The sequence below is a fragment of the Pygocentrus nattereri genome, chromosome 3 (genome assembly GCF_015220715.1).
Source record: "Pygocentrus nattereri isolate fPygNat1 chromosome 3, fPygNat1.pri, whole genome shotgun sequence".
NCBI lineage: Eukaryota > Metazoa > Chordata > Actinopteri > Characiformes > Serrasalmidae > Pygocentrus > Pygocentrus nattereri.
Window position 1 is genome coordinate 44,968,598 of NC_051213.1, and position 16,259 is coordinate 44,984,856.

A 16,259-nucleotide genomic window follows, 5' to 3' on the forward strand; every position below is an offset into this window, starting at 1 on the left:
GCAACGTTCTGGTTTGTATACATGTCTGAGATCCTAATTTTCCTCCCGTTGCAGGACGTTCCTGAGCAGAGGAGTCTGGAGTATCCGAAGCTTTACGAGCCGGGTCAGCTAAACCTGCTGTTCAACAAGCGGGAGTTTTTCATCTGCATTGCGCAGGGTATCTACACCTCTGTGGTGCTGTTCTTCATCCCATACGGCGTTTTGTCCCAGGCCACCCAGAGCAATGGCGTCCCCCTCGCCGACTACCAGACATTCGCCGTCACCACGGCGACCGCCCTGGTCATCGTCGTCAGTGTGCAGGTCAGTCGTTGGACATGGTCATGTGACATCGCATGATGCGTTTCATGAGACTTGAGGCTTGTTTCACCAAATTGAGATGTTTGCAACTGTTGCAAGTGAGTTGCAGGGCACGTTAGATCATTATGCAACCTAAGTGCAATTTAGTTCCATGTAGGTTTCAAGCAACTAATGTTGCGTGAGAGTTTCACCATGTAAAGCCACCCGTAGGACTGAAGACGGCAAAGTTTAAGGGGATAAAACAGCAGTTTTGGTGCCTATAATCACACAACTGAAGACGTCTGCAGTTAAAACGATAATTTGGTGGAGAAACATTTTACGTTATACAACACGCCAGACGTACTCAATCCGTCAAGACGTTTGCTGTCTGAAGTTTGCTTCTTTAGTTTTACATTGTAGCCACAAAGCTAATATGCGAGCTTATATGGAAACTGACATAGATAAGCCTGCTGCTTCTGGTTTTAGCTATGCTAAATATCATATTTTTATATCAGATGTACACCAGAAAATGATCTGTTAAATTGCCAGTCATTCTCATGTTCTCCAATAACATAAACCTCTTTGCGAATGAAAAGTTTCTTTTCAGTCCTGATGCGCTTGAGTTCTAACTTACTCCTCTTTCTGCAGCTCTAGTGAAGCCAGTTTTAGACGCCTGAGAGCATTTCAGTTCACACTTCTCTGTTGTATCACACAGGATAACAAGTATAAGCATGAACAAGATGGTATATGTCTCATGGATGGTCCATCGGCCTAAAGAAGCAAACCTCACACACCAGATGTGTCTTAGCTGATCAGCTACATTTGCAGTAACGAGTGATTTCGACATAAACTCCTACCAGGCTATAAAAAGATTACTCGGACACAAACGTCCACTGCTGGCTGTGCAGTGATGCCGATTGGTGTCAGAATTAAATAGTTGGTGAGGATTTTGACAAACAGCACTTTAGATCTTCCACCAAATCTAAGGCCACTGTAACAAATGTGCAGTGAAATTGTTTTCTAATGCTCTGTTGATGGCTAATTTAATGATGTGCAGTACAGTCAAAATCATCTCAACGATTCATTTTGATGTTCTTGTAGATCTCTCTGGACACTGGATACTGGACTGCTATTAACCATTTCTTTGTATGGGGCTCTGTGGGCGCTTACTTCACCATCCTCTTCACCATGCACTCCAGCGTCCTCTTCAACATCTTCCCCAAGCAGTTCCATTTCCTGGGTAAGGCAGCACTGGTCACCATATAGAGGCCAGCTCTGCACAGAATCTTATGTGATACAGTCATATGCATCATTTTTGAACACCCCTGTTCAAAATACATGTCTTATTAATTATTGGCATATTTTAGTGCACACTTTCTGTTTAGTGTTTAACGTTGGAAAAAACAAAACATGAAATATATTATTTTATCAGAATTCTGCAAATAAACAGTAATTCTGCTTTAAAACGTGCAGGTGTCTTCCCTGTAGAAGACCGGGGTGCCCAAACCTTTGCATACGCCTGTGTGTGGTTTATGTTGTTGATTAAGCTGTTCCACTGACTTCTACATGCACCAGCCATGCAACCCAAAGGCTGGGTTGGACATGCTTTACAGACTGCTGACAAAAAATGCCATCCAATTTTAAAAATCCCTAAAAATGAAATGGCAAAAAATCTACACCAGATCTATCCTAGATATCATTCAAATTTGATAGCACACAACAAATGAATTGTGCACTACAGTTTCTTAGGGGAATGGGAATTTTCCAGGCTTCTGTAAAGCCAGTCCAACTTAGCAACATTAGGTATAGAAGTAAATTCCATGTTCGTCTTGCTGGCAATATTTAAAGCTCTTAGTGGTGCATTACAACCCTTCCAGACCAGCTGATTTAGACTTACTGCAAATGCCTTGAATCACCTACAGCTCAGCTGGTGGAAGACCAATTTCTTATATAGCTCCTAAACTCTGCTATATTAGAAATGCAAACTTTGTGTTTTTAAAAACATATTTCTTTAGGCTAGCATATGGCTACACTCTTAGAAATAAAGGTACTAAACTATCACTGGGGCAGGACACCTCTTGTCACTGGGGTGGGACCCTCAAGGGTACACCTCCATACCTTTTTTAATCAGGGAACATAACTGAACCATAATCCATTTAGATCATATATTCTAAGCCCCCATCCTTTTTACTTTATGGTTCTGTTTTAAAATCATTTGGTTATGAAAAGGAACAAAGTACTTTTAACCTGGAAAAACTTATTTAAGGTTCACAATCAGACCTGAAACCACTGCTGGACCTTGGAAGGTACATTTACATTGTCTGTACCTTGATGAATGAAAAATGTACCTGCACAGAACCTTTATTTCTAAAGCTGTAGAAGTACTCTCACATTTGTAACTGTGCTTTTAGCTTCTCAGTGTTTTACTTATATGCCTTCTAAACCATTTTTGTATCTAAAATGAAAAGTGCTGTGTAAACAATATTTCTTTCTTCTATTTCAAATATTTTTATTATAAGTTGGCAGAGCATGGATACGTCAATGGCAACTGATGTTTGGTTCCAAATTTTAAAATAAAATTAGACTAAAATACAATGAGTTTCAATATATTTTTATAAAAATCTTTTTTTTTAACTGATTGTTGTTTTAATGTGTGGAGATGTGAATAAGTATTGCATTCTGTTTGTAAACAGATGACAAAATAGCTTGAAATTTTAACTTGGAGGCCTTGATTAAATTGGGAAGTAATGATTCACTTGTGGTAAACACAGATGTAACGTTTTTTGGGGAAATGTGTGTGTTTATGTTTTCACAGGAAGTTCTCAGAATACATTAGCACAGCCAGTGGTCTGGTTGACTATTGCTCTAGCTACAGTCATTTGCATCGCGCCTGTGCTTGCCTTTCGCTTCCTCAAACTGGACCTCAAACCACAGCTCTCAGACACCGTAAGTCATGTACCAGGGCTTAATTGTGTCTGGTATAACTATACCCATCTATGTGTGGCAGTACTGTTAGGAAATTACCACCAGGGCAAGCTCATCAAACCATGTCCACAGTCATACTAGAACAAAACAGGGTCTTCCCCAAACCGCTGCCACAAAGTTGGAAGCATAAAATTGTCTAGAATGTCTTTGCATACTGTAGCATTAACATTACCCTTCACTGGAACTAAGGGAACCAAACCCTGAAAAACAGCACAGACAATTATCCCTCCTCCACCAAACTTTGCTGTTGACACTATGCATTTTGGTATGTGGCGTTCTCCTGGCACCCGCCAAACCCGGATTCATCTACCAGACTGCCAGATAGTAAAGCGTAAATCATCATTTCAGAGAACGTTTCCACTTGTAACACCTCAGCAGTCGGTGACCCCGCTCTGTCAGTTTGCATGGTACGCCACTTCATGGCTGAGCTGTTGTTGCTCTTAGACACTTCCATTTCTCAATAATAGCACTTACAGATGTCAGGGGCAGATCTAGCAGGACAGAAATTTCACAAACTGACCTGTGGCAAACATGACATCCTGTGACAGTGGCACTTTTAAAGTCACTGAGTTCTTCAGTGCGATTCATTCTACTGCCAGTGTTTGTCTATGGAGACTGCAAGGGTGTGTACTTGATCTTGTACATCTGTTAGCAATGAGTGTGGCTGAAACACCTGAACTCAGTTATTAGGAGGGTGTCCAAATACTTACATATACTTATAGTGTATAAGGCACAGTAACACAAACAGCCTGTTTAATTCTTCTAAGGGATAAGAAAAGGTTGGAAAATAGTCATGTACAAAAGAATTATGGTTCTTTTTGGTGCATAAAATCACATGAAAAATAAAATACAAAAGAAATGTGGGATGTAGGCCGATTATGTCCCAGAACACTTAACAGTGATAGATCTTGGTGGGTGATGATGCACAGTGAGATTCCAGGATGATAGAAAAAAAGTCATCAGACACGCATCTCGGTAGTTTTCCCCATGATGGTGATCTTACAACTAATGACTTTGTTAGCAAAGTTCATAATTGAGTCATTCCAGAAGATTAGATGCCTTAAGAGAAAAAAATGAAATAAAAATAAAATAAATAAAGTTGTACACAAAAGTACACAGAACAAATTTTTTATCACGAATTTTCTTCATACGTTGCATGAATATATTTAACATGTGAATAAGGTTCGTGAAGTTCCATATCAGGATCTGCACAGCTCATTCAAGAGGTTTCCTACTACTGAATATGCAGGACGATGGTGTAAAACGGTGACCTCCAAACAATTTGATTAGTTTACCTTCCTTTAGGAAATGATTCAGTGCATCCTGAAAGCTCAGAATTCAGTTACAGCCCCAATTCCAAAAAAGTTGGGACAGTATGTGAAATGCTATTTAAAACAACGCGGTGATTAGTAAGTCCTGTTTGACCTGTGTTACATTGAAAACAGCACAAAAGCACTACATTGTATGTTTTACTTTATACAGTTAATCGTTTTTGTAAATATACACTCGTTCTAAATCTCATGCATGGGACTGGCTCATGTTTACCGCTGTCTTACATTTTTTACATCTTTTTTCCTTTGTTGTCAACTTATGAGCTTAATAGGAGAAAGTTCTGGACTTCAGTAGGCCCAGACTAGCACCCACCCTCTCTGATAATACAGCCATGCAGTTGTGACATATGCAGAATGTGGATTGGTCATAGCATAGATGTCCCTGAAAAAGACGGCATATAGAAGGCAGCATGTGATGCTCCAAAATGTGTTCAGCGTTAATGGTGCTTTCACGGATGTGCAAGTTACCCACTAATACCTCCCCTGCCCCGCCTTGAACTTTATGCTGGCAACGATCTGAATTGTCCTTTTCTTCTTTAGCCTGGAGAACAGTGTCCATTATTTGACTCATCAGACCACAATACAAGTTGTTTCCACTGAGCACCAGTCCCTTTTAGATGAACTCAAGTCCTGAGAAGCCAGTTTCTGGATGGTTTTGTTGACATATGACTGTGCATAGTATAGTCGTAACTTGCATTTGTGGAAGGGGAGACAAACCATGTTTACTGACAACAGTTTGTCCATTACAGAACTATGCTAATGGTTAATGAAGTGCCATCTGAGGGATCGAAGGTCACAGGCATTTATTTGCAGTTTTTGGCCATGATCTTTACGCACAGAGATTTCTTTGGATTCCATAAGGGTTTTGATGAAACCTCGCTCATAAACGAGTAGGCCTTACTTGGATGCCCTTACTTTTATAACCAAACATGTTTGCATCACCTGTTTAGGATTTTTTGAACATTTCACAATGTTCTTAGTAATAATTTGCTCCAGGTCCAACTTTTTGGAACAGGCATCAATTTCTGAATGAGCATATATTTACAAAAAACAACGAAGGTGAAAATAAGTACATAAAAAATTACATATCTTGTCTTTGTGCTGTTTTTATTTATATTTTATCTGCATTCTCAACTTTTTTGGAATTGGGCTTCACTATTCAATTGAATGAGATTGTTTCAGTGCAATTAAGAATTATTTTTAAAAATGCACAAATGTTACTGGAGGAATTATGTACAGCACTGGAATGAAGACAATAGACGTATATTTTTTGTTCTTTAGCCTTAAAAACAAGCCAATACTTTGTTGACTGTTATTGTAAACATTTATAACTCATGAGCTTGTCTGTGTTGCTGGATATGCCAGCTGCTAATTCCTCCTTCTCTGTATCTCACTGAAGGTGCGCTACACTCAGCTGGTGCAGCAGAAGAAGTGGAAGCCCGGCGGGCGGGCCGGCCGCAGGGTGGGCGGAATCGGGGGCTCGCAGGGAGGAGCTCTGGGTCGCTTGGGGCGGGGTGGCTCCCGGCGCTCAGGTTACGCCTTCGCTCACCAGGAGGGTTTTGGGGAGCTGATCACATCGGGCAAGAACATGCGCCTCAGCTCGCTCGCCCTGGCCACCTTTGCCTCGCGCCACAGTGCCAGCTGGATCGACACGCTCCGCAAGAAAAAACACAACCCACACAGCACCCCACCCACTGGAGACAGCAGCCCCGCTCCCTCACTGGGCCCACCCCTCTCCACATCCTCCTCTCTGACTGGTCCCCCGGAGATAACGCAGGAGGAGGCGGGGCAAACAAATTCTGACCACACCCCTAGCAAGAGCCTCAGTGAGCCTAGTGATGTCCAGCCCAACGTGGCTAACGTTGCACAGATGGAGACGGGAGGATGCAGTCTAACGGCGCAGGTACATGCATGCGCATGCTTTAGAAAGCTGGACATATCTCTGTTTTTTAGTATGAGTTCTTCAAATTTCGGATTTTTGAAAAACAGACACACGTTCACTGTAGAAGTGAGAGAGTAGAAGTAATTAGTGTACAGTTTAAACCATTCTGCTGTAGACGAAACATGTCTAAATAAATAAATAAATAATAAATAAGTAGCAGAAAAGTCCTAATAAGTGAAACAAATACGTTTTAGACATAAAACAATAAATAGGTGTTTTATTCATTTCTGCATTTATGAATTTTCCAGACAGTGGAAAATTGGACCGTGACGGTGTTCTGTTTCCGGCAGAGGGATTAAGTGAAATAGCTGTGAATGCAGACTTAGGAGGGCTGAGCTGTGAAATAGAGGTGGATGCGTCAGTGTCGGAGACCCTTCAAGGCCCTACAAACTTTATGATCATTTATCATTAACAACAAACCACTGACTGGTTGTTCTGACTCGCTGTGCCTCAGCAGACTCTGAGCTGTAGTTTGCTTAAGCAACTGTACATGTCGATGCTGCAGGGATAGTGATAGCTAGGTCAGGCCACTTGTTGTCATTTTTTAATTGAATGTAAGTGGTACTGTTATGCTGTATATTTGGGTTATATATCACTTATTGGGGGGCAGCACGGTGGCATGGTGGGTAGCGCTGTCGCCTCACAGCGAGGAGGGCCTGGGTTTGATTCCCCTGCCGGGTGACCGGGTCCTCTCTGTGTGGAGTTTGCATGTTCTCCCCGTGTCTGCGTGGGTTTCCTCCAGGTTCTCCGGTTTCCTCCCACAGTCCACAGACATGCAGTCAGGCCAATTGGACATGTTACACTGCCCCTAGGTGTGTGTGAGTGTGTGAGTGACTGTCTGTTGTCTGTCTGTCTGTCTGCCCTGCGATGGACTGGTGACCTGTCCAGGGTGTATCCTGCCTTCCACCCGAAGACTGCTGGGATAAGCTCCAGCATCCCCCCACGGAGAAGCGGCTTAGAAAATGGATGGATGGATGGATGGCTATCATTTGTTGGAAACAAATGAACACAAGGCAGCCTTTGCCGAGTCGGCATGCGATCTCTCGTACAATCTGAGAAAGTCTTTGGTTATTAGGATTTTCTAGGATTTCACATTCATTCGATCGACCTGCTGTTTAGTGCAATCAGGTCTGCCCTACAAGCCCTCAACCAACGGTTTGTTGGAATTACATTAGTGTTGCCCACTAACCCATTATTTATTTATTTACATACCATTTTCTGTTCATGTTCATCTTCCATCCACCCTGATCTGCTGTTTCTTCTCACTTTGCCACATTACAGCTCCCATGTTTAGCTGGTGAGCCCCTTTTGTCTCAAAATGAACATGGTCCCTTTTGATGAGCTGTAAATGCCTAATGTGCTGCTATAAAAAAACCTACATAAACCTACAAACTGTCACAGGTAGGCGTGTACAGTTTGGTTTTAAAACAGACCTGATCACACGCAGCTACTGTTTATAAATGACTATTTATATATTTTTTTTTCGCCTTTTTGTTTTTTTTCTCCTCAGTAATGTAACTTCTGTGAATATTATGCATAGTGCAGCTTTAAATAAACACACTTTCCAACATTGTTTTTCCCATTACCGATGATTAATCGACTAATCGTTGCAGCCCTAATAAACACAGACACACATACCTTTACCTCCCCGGGTTGTTATGGTGAGGAAGATTCCAGGAATGAGGGAAGCTGCACTAGAAAGGCAGAGGCTCCAATTAGGCTGAAAGAGAGGAAATGAATAATGCCTCCCCTGAGATGTTAATCTCTGCCAGATAAGCGAATGGCAGGATGCAGCTGTTTAGGGGGCATTTCTGCCTTTTATTCAACAATTCAGGTTTCTTCATTTGTGCCCGTCTGTACTCTTCTTTAGGAAACAGCGCTCGGCTGGAAGGCGGCGGGAGCTCGGATCAGCGGTGCCAGCAGTCCTGGTCCACCTACTATCGCAGAGGAAGCGGCCAATGGCGAGTGAGAGATACAGGCATGGATAAATCGATCTATTGGAATTTCCCCTGCATCCTGGGATGTTTAAATGGTCTTGCCAGAGGACGAGGCGAAGACACGGAACCGGCAGCGTTTGGGTACAGACTGACAAACTTAGAGCAACGTGTACAGACAAGTGCAGATACAGTGGAAGCACTTCACAGGACTTTGTATTTCACTTCACAAATACATCACCTTTTCACTGTCTCTCGCCAATTCAGCTGTAAGGCCTTTTTATTTAAAGCAAAGAAAGAAGGTATAATAGCAATACAGCATCTAGAGTTTCCGGTGAGTGAAAGGATGCTTAGTTTAAAGGAATGGTGAAAATGTAATTGACACAATCGTCTCCATAACCCAACTGCAGCTGGTCAGCCAAGACATGTTGGGTGTGATACGTTTGCTTCTACAGGTTTAAACTGCAGATATTAAAGGGACATTGCGGCCAGACTAAAATAACTGCCTTCCAAAGATGTATCTTTTTAGTGGGAGGAACTTTTGAAAAATTGCAACTGGTTTTGGGGTTGGTCAGTTTGAAACGTGCCTCATAGCAGCAAGGATGGCTGCAGCATTGACCAGCTCATGGGGGGGGTGCATTGTTTGGGCCATTAGAGCCCCAAAACTAAAGCTGGGGGTAAATCAGCAGATGGAGGTTTTCCTAATATTGTATTATATTATATATTATATATAACTACAGTGGGGCTGTCCATTACATCCTGTATGAGTACTAAAAATCCACCGCAAACAGTTGTAGCTTTAAAAAACTTCCAGGTGAATCATCAGAATTTCCTAATGTGGCTAGAGTGTCCCATTGATGCGATGGGGGCACTGGCTCGCTGACCCCCACCCCACTAGAACTGGGTCACTTCCCCTCCAAAACTAATGTTGGGGGTACATCATTAAATGGGAGGTTTCCTAACCTTTTCAGACCTAAAGCTAAGCAAGCTGTGGGGGCGTATTGGGTTATTGCCCCTTCCCGAAAATGGAAGTTGGTGGTACATCATCAGAAGGTAGATTTCCTAGTCTGGCTCAGAGTCCCTTTATTGTAGCCATCAACGCCAGCTGTTGAAGTTAGAGAGGCAGTGCCTCCCTGCTGCTAGTTTCATCTGGTCGCTGTAGCCATCCCAAAAGCTTTCGAAGCTTAAAGCCTTCACATGGGGCACATTGGGACAAATGGGAACACATTGGTACTTATTTAGGACACATTGGGAGGCACTGCGACACATGAGGACACATTCAGTATGCCCTGGGACACATTGGGAGACATTGGGACATATTAGAAGGCGCTGAGAGACATTGGGATACATGGGGACACATTTAGGACACATTGGGACATATTTGGAGGCACTGAGCCACGTTGGCGCAAACGACATACTGGGACATATTTGGAGACATTGAGACAAGTGGGGCAGTCATGGGCTGGAAGTTAGGGAACCAGCCTCGTGACCGGAAGGTCGCCGGTTCGATCCCTAGAGCTGACAGCACATGACTGAGGTGTCTTTGAGCAAGACACCTAACCCCCAACTGCTCCCCAGGCGCTGCGGATTGGGCTGCCCACCGCTCCGGGCAAGCGTGCTCACTGCCCCCTAGTGTGTGTGTGCTCACTAAAGTGTACGTGGGATAAATGCGGAGGTGAAATTTCTCCGTTGTGGGACTAATAAGGGTATCCTAATTATTAGGAGGCACTAAGCCATGTTGGGATACATGGGGACAGAATTAGTTCTTAATGCTGTCAAAGCTTAAAGCCTCAAAATGTAGGAAGATAATGAAGGAGCTGAAGTTCTATATAACTTAATATACAGTATATTACATTACAGATATGAAAAGCAAAAGAAATGATTCATAATTTTAATATTCTCACTCACGATTCCTGCTCATATGTCCACATCCCTCCACCTAAATGAGACGTCTTTCATCGACTTAGGTTGAATCCGAGTTGGCACCCATGAGTGTAGCAAGTAATGGAAGCTTGCATAGAAAAAAACAGCACTTAGCGTAGGCATAGGTAAAAAATAGCAAAAGAAAAGCCTTACAATTCTGTAAAAATGTTAAATTCAGGCTTTAGAATGTCTCCTACACTGTGTAGTGATTTAGACATGCAGATAGAGCAATGCTAACAGAAGGCTAGAGCCTTCCATTACTTGGTAGCTACATTAGCATCGTAGCTCCAGTGCAAAACTAAACAGGCAAACATCAGACAACTTGGCTGACGAACTACTTTTTTGGTTCAATTGGAATTCCACTGATTTTTCATGCATAATTTAGTGGTTGAGATGTAAACCAAGTCTTTCAGAGTGGTTTAAGGTGAAATGCTGTATTAGAGGAACTTGCAGACTATAGTGGGGATGATCACCAGGTGTCACAATGTCTACGGCACAGATGGCACTTTATTTACTATCCAAAACCACCAGTGAGCCACGACGTGTCTTCTGAGCTTTTATATCGCTGTTGTTGGAAGAAAACCTCGTATCTCTAAAATTGTAACTTTGCAGAAGAAGGAAAAAAACCTACTCTACTTTTAATGTAAGTCAATGGAACCAGACATTTTGGGTTGTTTGTTTTAAGTCCATCCTTTCTGAAATTTACACGCAGTGTAAAGGACAACAGGCCCTTTCGAATGATATCAAAAACTGAAAAATGGAGAGGTTTTCTTCCCACAACAGCGATATGTAACGCTGATGATGGTAAAATAGTGATAAAAGAAGTTTTCTTTAGGGGTTTTCTATTTTGCCTCACCAGTGCCTGAATGTACCCCTGTACCCAGAGGGGATTTCAGTATGTTTTAGACCAGAATCTTTCGAAAAACTATCATAAAACAGTGTCAGACATCAGGCAGCACATTCAGAACCGTGTCATGTTATAATTTACTGTGATGGAGCTTTCAGAGAAGGCGTCTGGTTCCTATCCCCACCGTTGTGAACATTTTCCTGTGTCTGTGGAGCTAAGCATTTCACATCGAACCGCTCTGCGTGACTTTGTTTACGCCTGAATGGCTTAATAAAAACATAAGTGGAAATTTCATTTCACCTTTAAAGAATTGAACCTCATTGTGAAGGTCAGCAGTGGCCACTTCAAAGCTTTGCCGTCTGCACATTCACCGCAGGTCAGGTTCTGAAAGTCTGTTTTTAGTCAACCGAAGGCATCTGTTCTTTTAGAAAACAGATGTGAAGGAGGGAAGTTCCTCTGTGTCACGACATTAAGGGCTTTTCCCTGAGTGTAAGGCTACGACCACACTGTCTTTGGTGTGACAAGCCGTACAGCAGCCGTCCTCATGGAAATTCAATACGGTCAGCGGAGTCATTTAGTGCGCCTGTGTCCACGGGCTACCACACAGTCTCACACGTATCGTCTCACCTGTTCGTTATCATTCAACTGTCTGGAAGATGCTTTTATAGTTTGTTGTTGTTTGTTTTTTCACGTCTTTCACTACTTCTTCTTTTTACTTTGTTCGTCCTTTATTTTCTTCTTTAGTGTTTTCTTCATGCTTTCCTGCGTTTGTCATGTTTCTATTCGATTCTTATATATAATCTTATATATTTAATATAGTATTTTCTTTTCCTACGTCTTGCTTTCTTTTAACTTGTGTCTTCATCTTTCTTTCTTTCTTACTCTTTCTTTATATGGTATCCCCTTATGGCTCTTAATGCCTTTAAAATAATCATACATTGTGTCATTGTGTTATTGTTGGTGCCAGTCAGTATAAGGACACAACAGGAGACATTTAGGACATGTTGAGACACAAGTGGACACATTGGGACAAATGGGAACACATTGGTACATATATAGGACACATTGGGACATATTCAGAGACATTGATAGATATTGGGAGGCACTGTGACACATTGGGATACATGGGGACACATTTATGACAAATCTGTAACCATGAGGACACATTGGGACATATTGGGAGGCACTGAGACACATATAGGACACACTGGGACATGTTTGGAGACATTGAGACATATTAGGGAGCACTGAGACAAGTGGTAATACATGGGGACATGTTGGGACACATTGAGATACATTTAGGACAAATTGGGAGACATTTGGACATATTGGGGCACAGAGACACATTTGGACACAATGGGACATATTTGGAGACAATGGGACATATATGGACGTACTAGGATGGTATTTTCCTCACCATGATGATCAACTGAGTATTGGTAAATTCCCATAAGCTGGAAAAGGATGTAGTTCTGTGGATGATGGAACAGCCCTAAAGCTAATCACAGGTCTAGTAACAACCACAGACTTACAAGAGTGGCACTTTTACACTGTGGTTCTCTATGAGAACGTGATTAGAACTATACCAAATGGAACAACTCTCTCTCGACTTCTTCTGCACCATATTGGTGCTCCAAGCTACAAACCTCCACCAAACTATTGAGCTGGACTTCCGGAGTCACGTTCACTCAAACTCAATCTGCTCTTCTGCGTCCTGAAGGAATGAACTAGTGAAGAACCTCACAAAGCCATCAGATGGATAACATAAACAGTCGGAATCTAAACGTGGCCTTAGGAACATGTGCTAAACGGCATCCGTAAGTGTTGTATGTGCGCGTTCATGACCATAACCACTCGGCATTTGCTGCTTCTTCATGGACCGAACCGTCCTATTTACCGGTCTGTGGATGGAAAGACGCAAACAGAGGTGATTCGCCTTGAATGACTGAAGGCGTCTATGTTGATTTGTCGGTTCTTTGCTCTCTGTGTAGGCATTTCTCTTTCTATTGCAATAAGATGGTCCAGGTAAAGACTAAAGCTAATGTCCTGTGGTCACCACTGTTTGTGATTGTAACAACTGTAGATGACCTTCATCCTTATGGTGGAAGAAGTGGGCAAAATATGATTAAAAATGTTCATGACTTCTTCAAGAATCACTTTGTCTGTGTGCAACTCTCACATTGAGCTTATGATGGCGGTGTTTCTGTTAAAAAAGACGGTTCTTCAAGGGTTCTTTAGCAAAGAAAATAGTTCTCAATAGAACCATGAGCACTCAAACAACCTTTTGTTAGATTACAGGGTTCTTTGCATCATGAATGGGTTCTTCAGGTTAAGAATGTGCTGTAGATGATTCTATATAGAATCTATACAGCAGCCAAAAGGGTTCTTCTATTGTAACGATGTCAAGCTTGTAACAATAGAAGAACCCTTTTGGGTGCTATATGGAACCCTTCTATATATACCAAAAGTAAACACATGGATTTGCGTGGCATTCCATTCTTAATCCATAGCGTTTAATATGATGTCAGCCCACCCTTTGCAGCTATAACAGCTTTAGCTTTTCTATGAAGGCTTTCCACAAGGTTTAGGAGTGTGTTTATGGGAATTTTTGACCATTCTTCCAGAAGCACATTTGTGAGGTCAGTCATTGATGTTGGACGAGAAGGCCTGGCTCACAGTCTCCGCTCTAATTCATCCCAAAGGTGTTCTATCGGGTTGAGGTCAGGACTCTGTGCAGGCCAGTCAAGTTCTTCCACACTTTCCACATCATTCATGTCTTTATGGACCTTGCTTTGTGCACTGGTGCGCAGTCATGTTGGAACAGAAGGGGCCAAACTCCCCAAACTGTTCTCACAAAGTTGGCAGCATGAAATTTCCCAAAATCTCTTGGTGCTGAAGCATAGAGAGTTCCTTTCAGACAGATAGATAGATAGATCAATAGATACTTTATTGATCCCGAAGGAAATTTAGCAGCCAGTAACAGACACACAACACTATACAGTAACCGTAAACGGGTGTAGACATATAACAAGAATAAATAAACCAGATCTTATCTACAGCCAGATATACAAATAGAAAAAATAAATAAATAAATACAACATTCTGTGACAATATCTATAACCTGAGATGAGAGATGCAGTGCAATAATGACTGTACAAAGATTTACAGGTGACAGCATATAATGACCACAGAATGAATAAATAAATATGTGCATATAGTGAACCAAATAAAGTGTCTAGTGTCCAGATGTGCAAGATGCGCAGTGAGGTATGCAGAAAGTGCACTATGTGCAACATGCTGTCTATACGTGCAGATGAATAGAGAAACACAGGATAAGCATGAGATTCAGATTCAGTCCCCCCCCCTACCCCTTCTCTGCTGGTCCCCCTGGGAAGAGTTGAGGAGCCTGATGGCTCTGGGGACAAAGACCTTGACCGCAGAGTCCAGTTCCGCACCGACCACTGACCCCGCTTGCCTGACCAGCTTGACCAGTCGTATCTCGTCTCTCCTTTTTATGCTTCCTCCCCAGCACACTACAGCATAGAAAAGACAGCTGGCAACCATGGTCTGATAGAACATCTGCAGAAGCTCCCTGCAGATGTTAAAGGACCTCAGCCTCCTCAGGAAGTAGACCTAAGGGGCCGAGCCCAACTCCTGAAAAACAACCCCACGCCATGATCCCCCCTCCACCAAACTTTACCAGACTCGTCCATTGGATTACCAGGCGTGATTCGTCACTCCAGAGAACGCGTCTCCACTGCTCTAGAGTCCACTGGCGGCGCTTTACACCACTGCATTCCACACTTTGTATTGTGCTTGGTGATGCAAGGCTTGGATGCAGCTGCTCAGCCATGGAAACCCATTCCATGAAGCTCTCTACGCTGTTCTTGAGCTGATCTGAAGGCCACATGAAGTTTGGAGGTCTGTAGTGATTGACTCTGCAGAAAGTTGGTGACCTCTTCGTGGCTGAGTTGCTGTCCTTCCCAATCGCTTCCACTTTGCTATAATCCCACTGACAGTTGACTGTGGAATATTTAGTAGTGAGGAAATTTCACGACTGGACTTGCTGCACAGGTGGCGTCCGATCACGGTACCACACTGGAATTCACTGAGCTCCTGAGAGCGACCCATTCTTTCACTAATGTCTGTAGTAGCAGTCTGCAGGCCTAGGGGCTTGGCTTTATACACCTGTGGCCATGGAAGTTACTGGAACACCTGAATTCAATGATTTGAATGGATGACTGAATACTTTTGGAAATATAGTGTAGAACCATCTGTAGAACATTTATGCACATTTCCATCAATCTGAAGAGCGCTTCATGATGCAAAGAACCCTGTAATCTTGCAAAAGGTTATTTGCTTATGGTTCTATATCAAACCACTTTCTTTGCTAAAGCACCCTTGAAGAACCATCTTTTTTGTATGTGTATGATGTTTTGTTATGGAATATGAGTGGATTGTTTGGAGCAGTGCTATACCACCTTACGTAATGTGGAGGTTCTTTGACCTTAAAAAGGTTCTTAATTTGCACATTTCATTTACAGAAGTAGTTTTCCATAGAATGATCCATTGAAAAAAGGTTCTTTAGTGGTTCTTTGGTGTAGTGGTTCTCAAACTAGTCCTCAGGGACATGTTTTTGTTCAAAAAAACTCGCAAAACATGGGGATACAGTAAAATGTGGACCATCCGGGGGTCCCTGAGTGACAGTTTGAGAACCACTGGACTACAAAGAAATTTGATTGGATTATTCTTTAAAGAATAATAAGATGCAAGTTAAGGACATTTTTAAAGGTCAAAGAACCTCTGTATGATGTAAAAGTTCCATACTGTATTACACAAACATGCATCCAAACCAAGAACCATTTAAGAACCTTAATATCCTTTTGTTTTTTAGTGCTCACATAAAAAGAACTAGGGCTGTGAAGGTCCTGCTCCAAGGGCATCATATTAAACTGTGGTATGAACTGGTATTGAGAAGTGTTTTATCTTGGATGGAATTGGAAGACACTGTGATACAGTAC

General features: G+C 42.3%; 1 protein-coding gene across 2 annotated transcripts in view; it reads left to right on the plus strand.

Moving 5' to 3' along the window:
* The window catches only part of atp8b2 (ATPase phospholipid transporting 8B2), a 95,894-nt gene extending 86,927 nt beyond the window's left edge, over positions 1 to 8,967 (plus strand). For both annotated transcript variants that reach the window (XM_017702113.2, XM_017702110.2), the window contains 5 exons: positions 55 to 300; positions 1,378 to 1,516; positions 3,092 to 3,222; positions 5,992 to 6,495; positions 8,405 to 8,967. In XM_017702113.2, the coding sequence (XP_017557602.1) occupies positions 55 to 300; positions 1,378 to 1,516; positions 3,092 to 3,222; positions 5,992 to 6,495; positions 8,405 to 8,503 (1,119 nt within the window). In that variant the 3' untranslated portion in view covers positions 8,504 to 8,967. The remainder of the gene's footprint in view (positions 1 to 54; positions 301 to 1,377; positions 1,517 to 3,091; positions 3,223 to 5,991; positions 6,496 to 8,404) is intronic.
* The last annotated feature ends 7,292 nt before the right edge of the window (positions 8,968 to 16,259 follow it).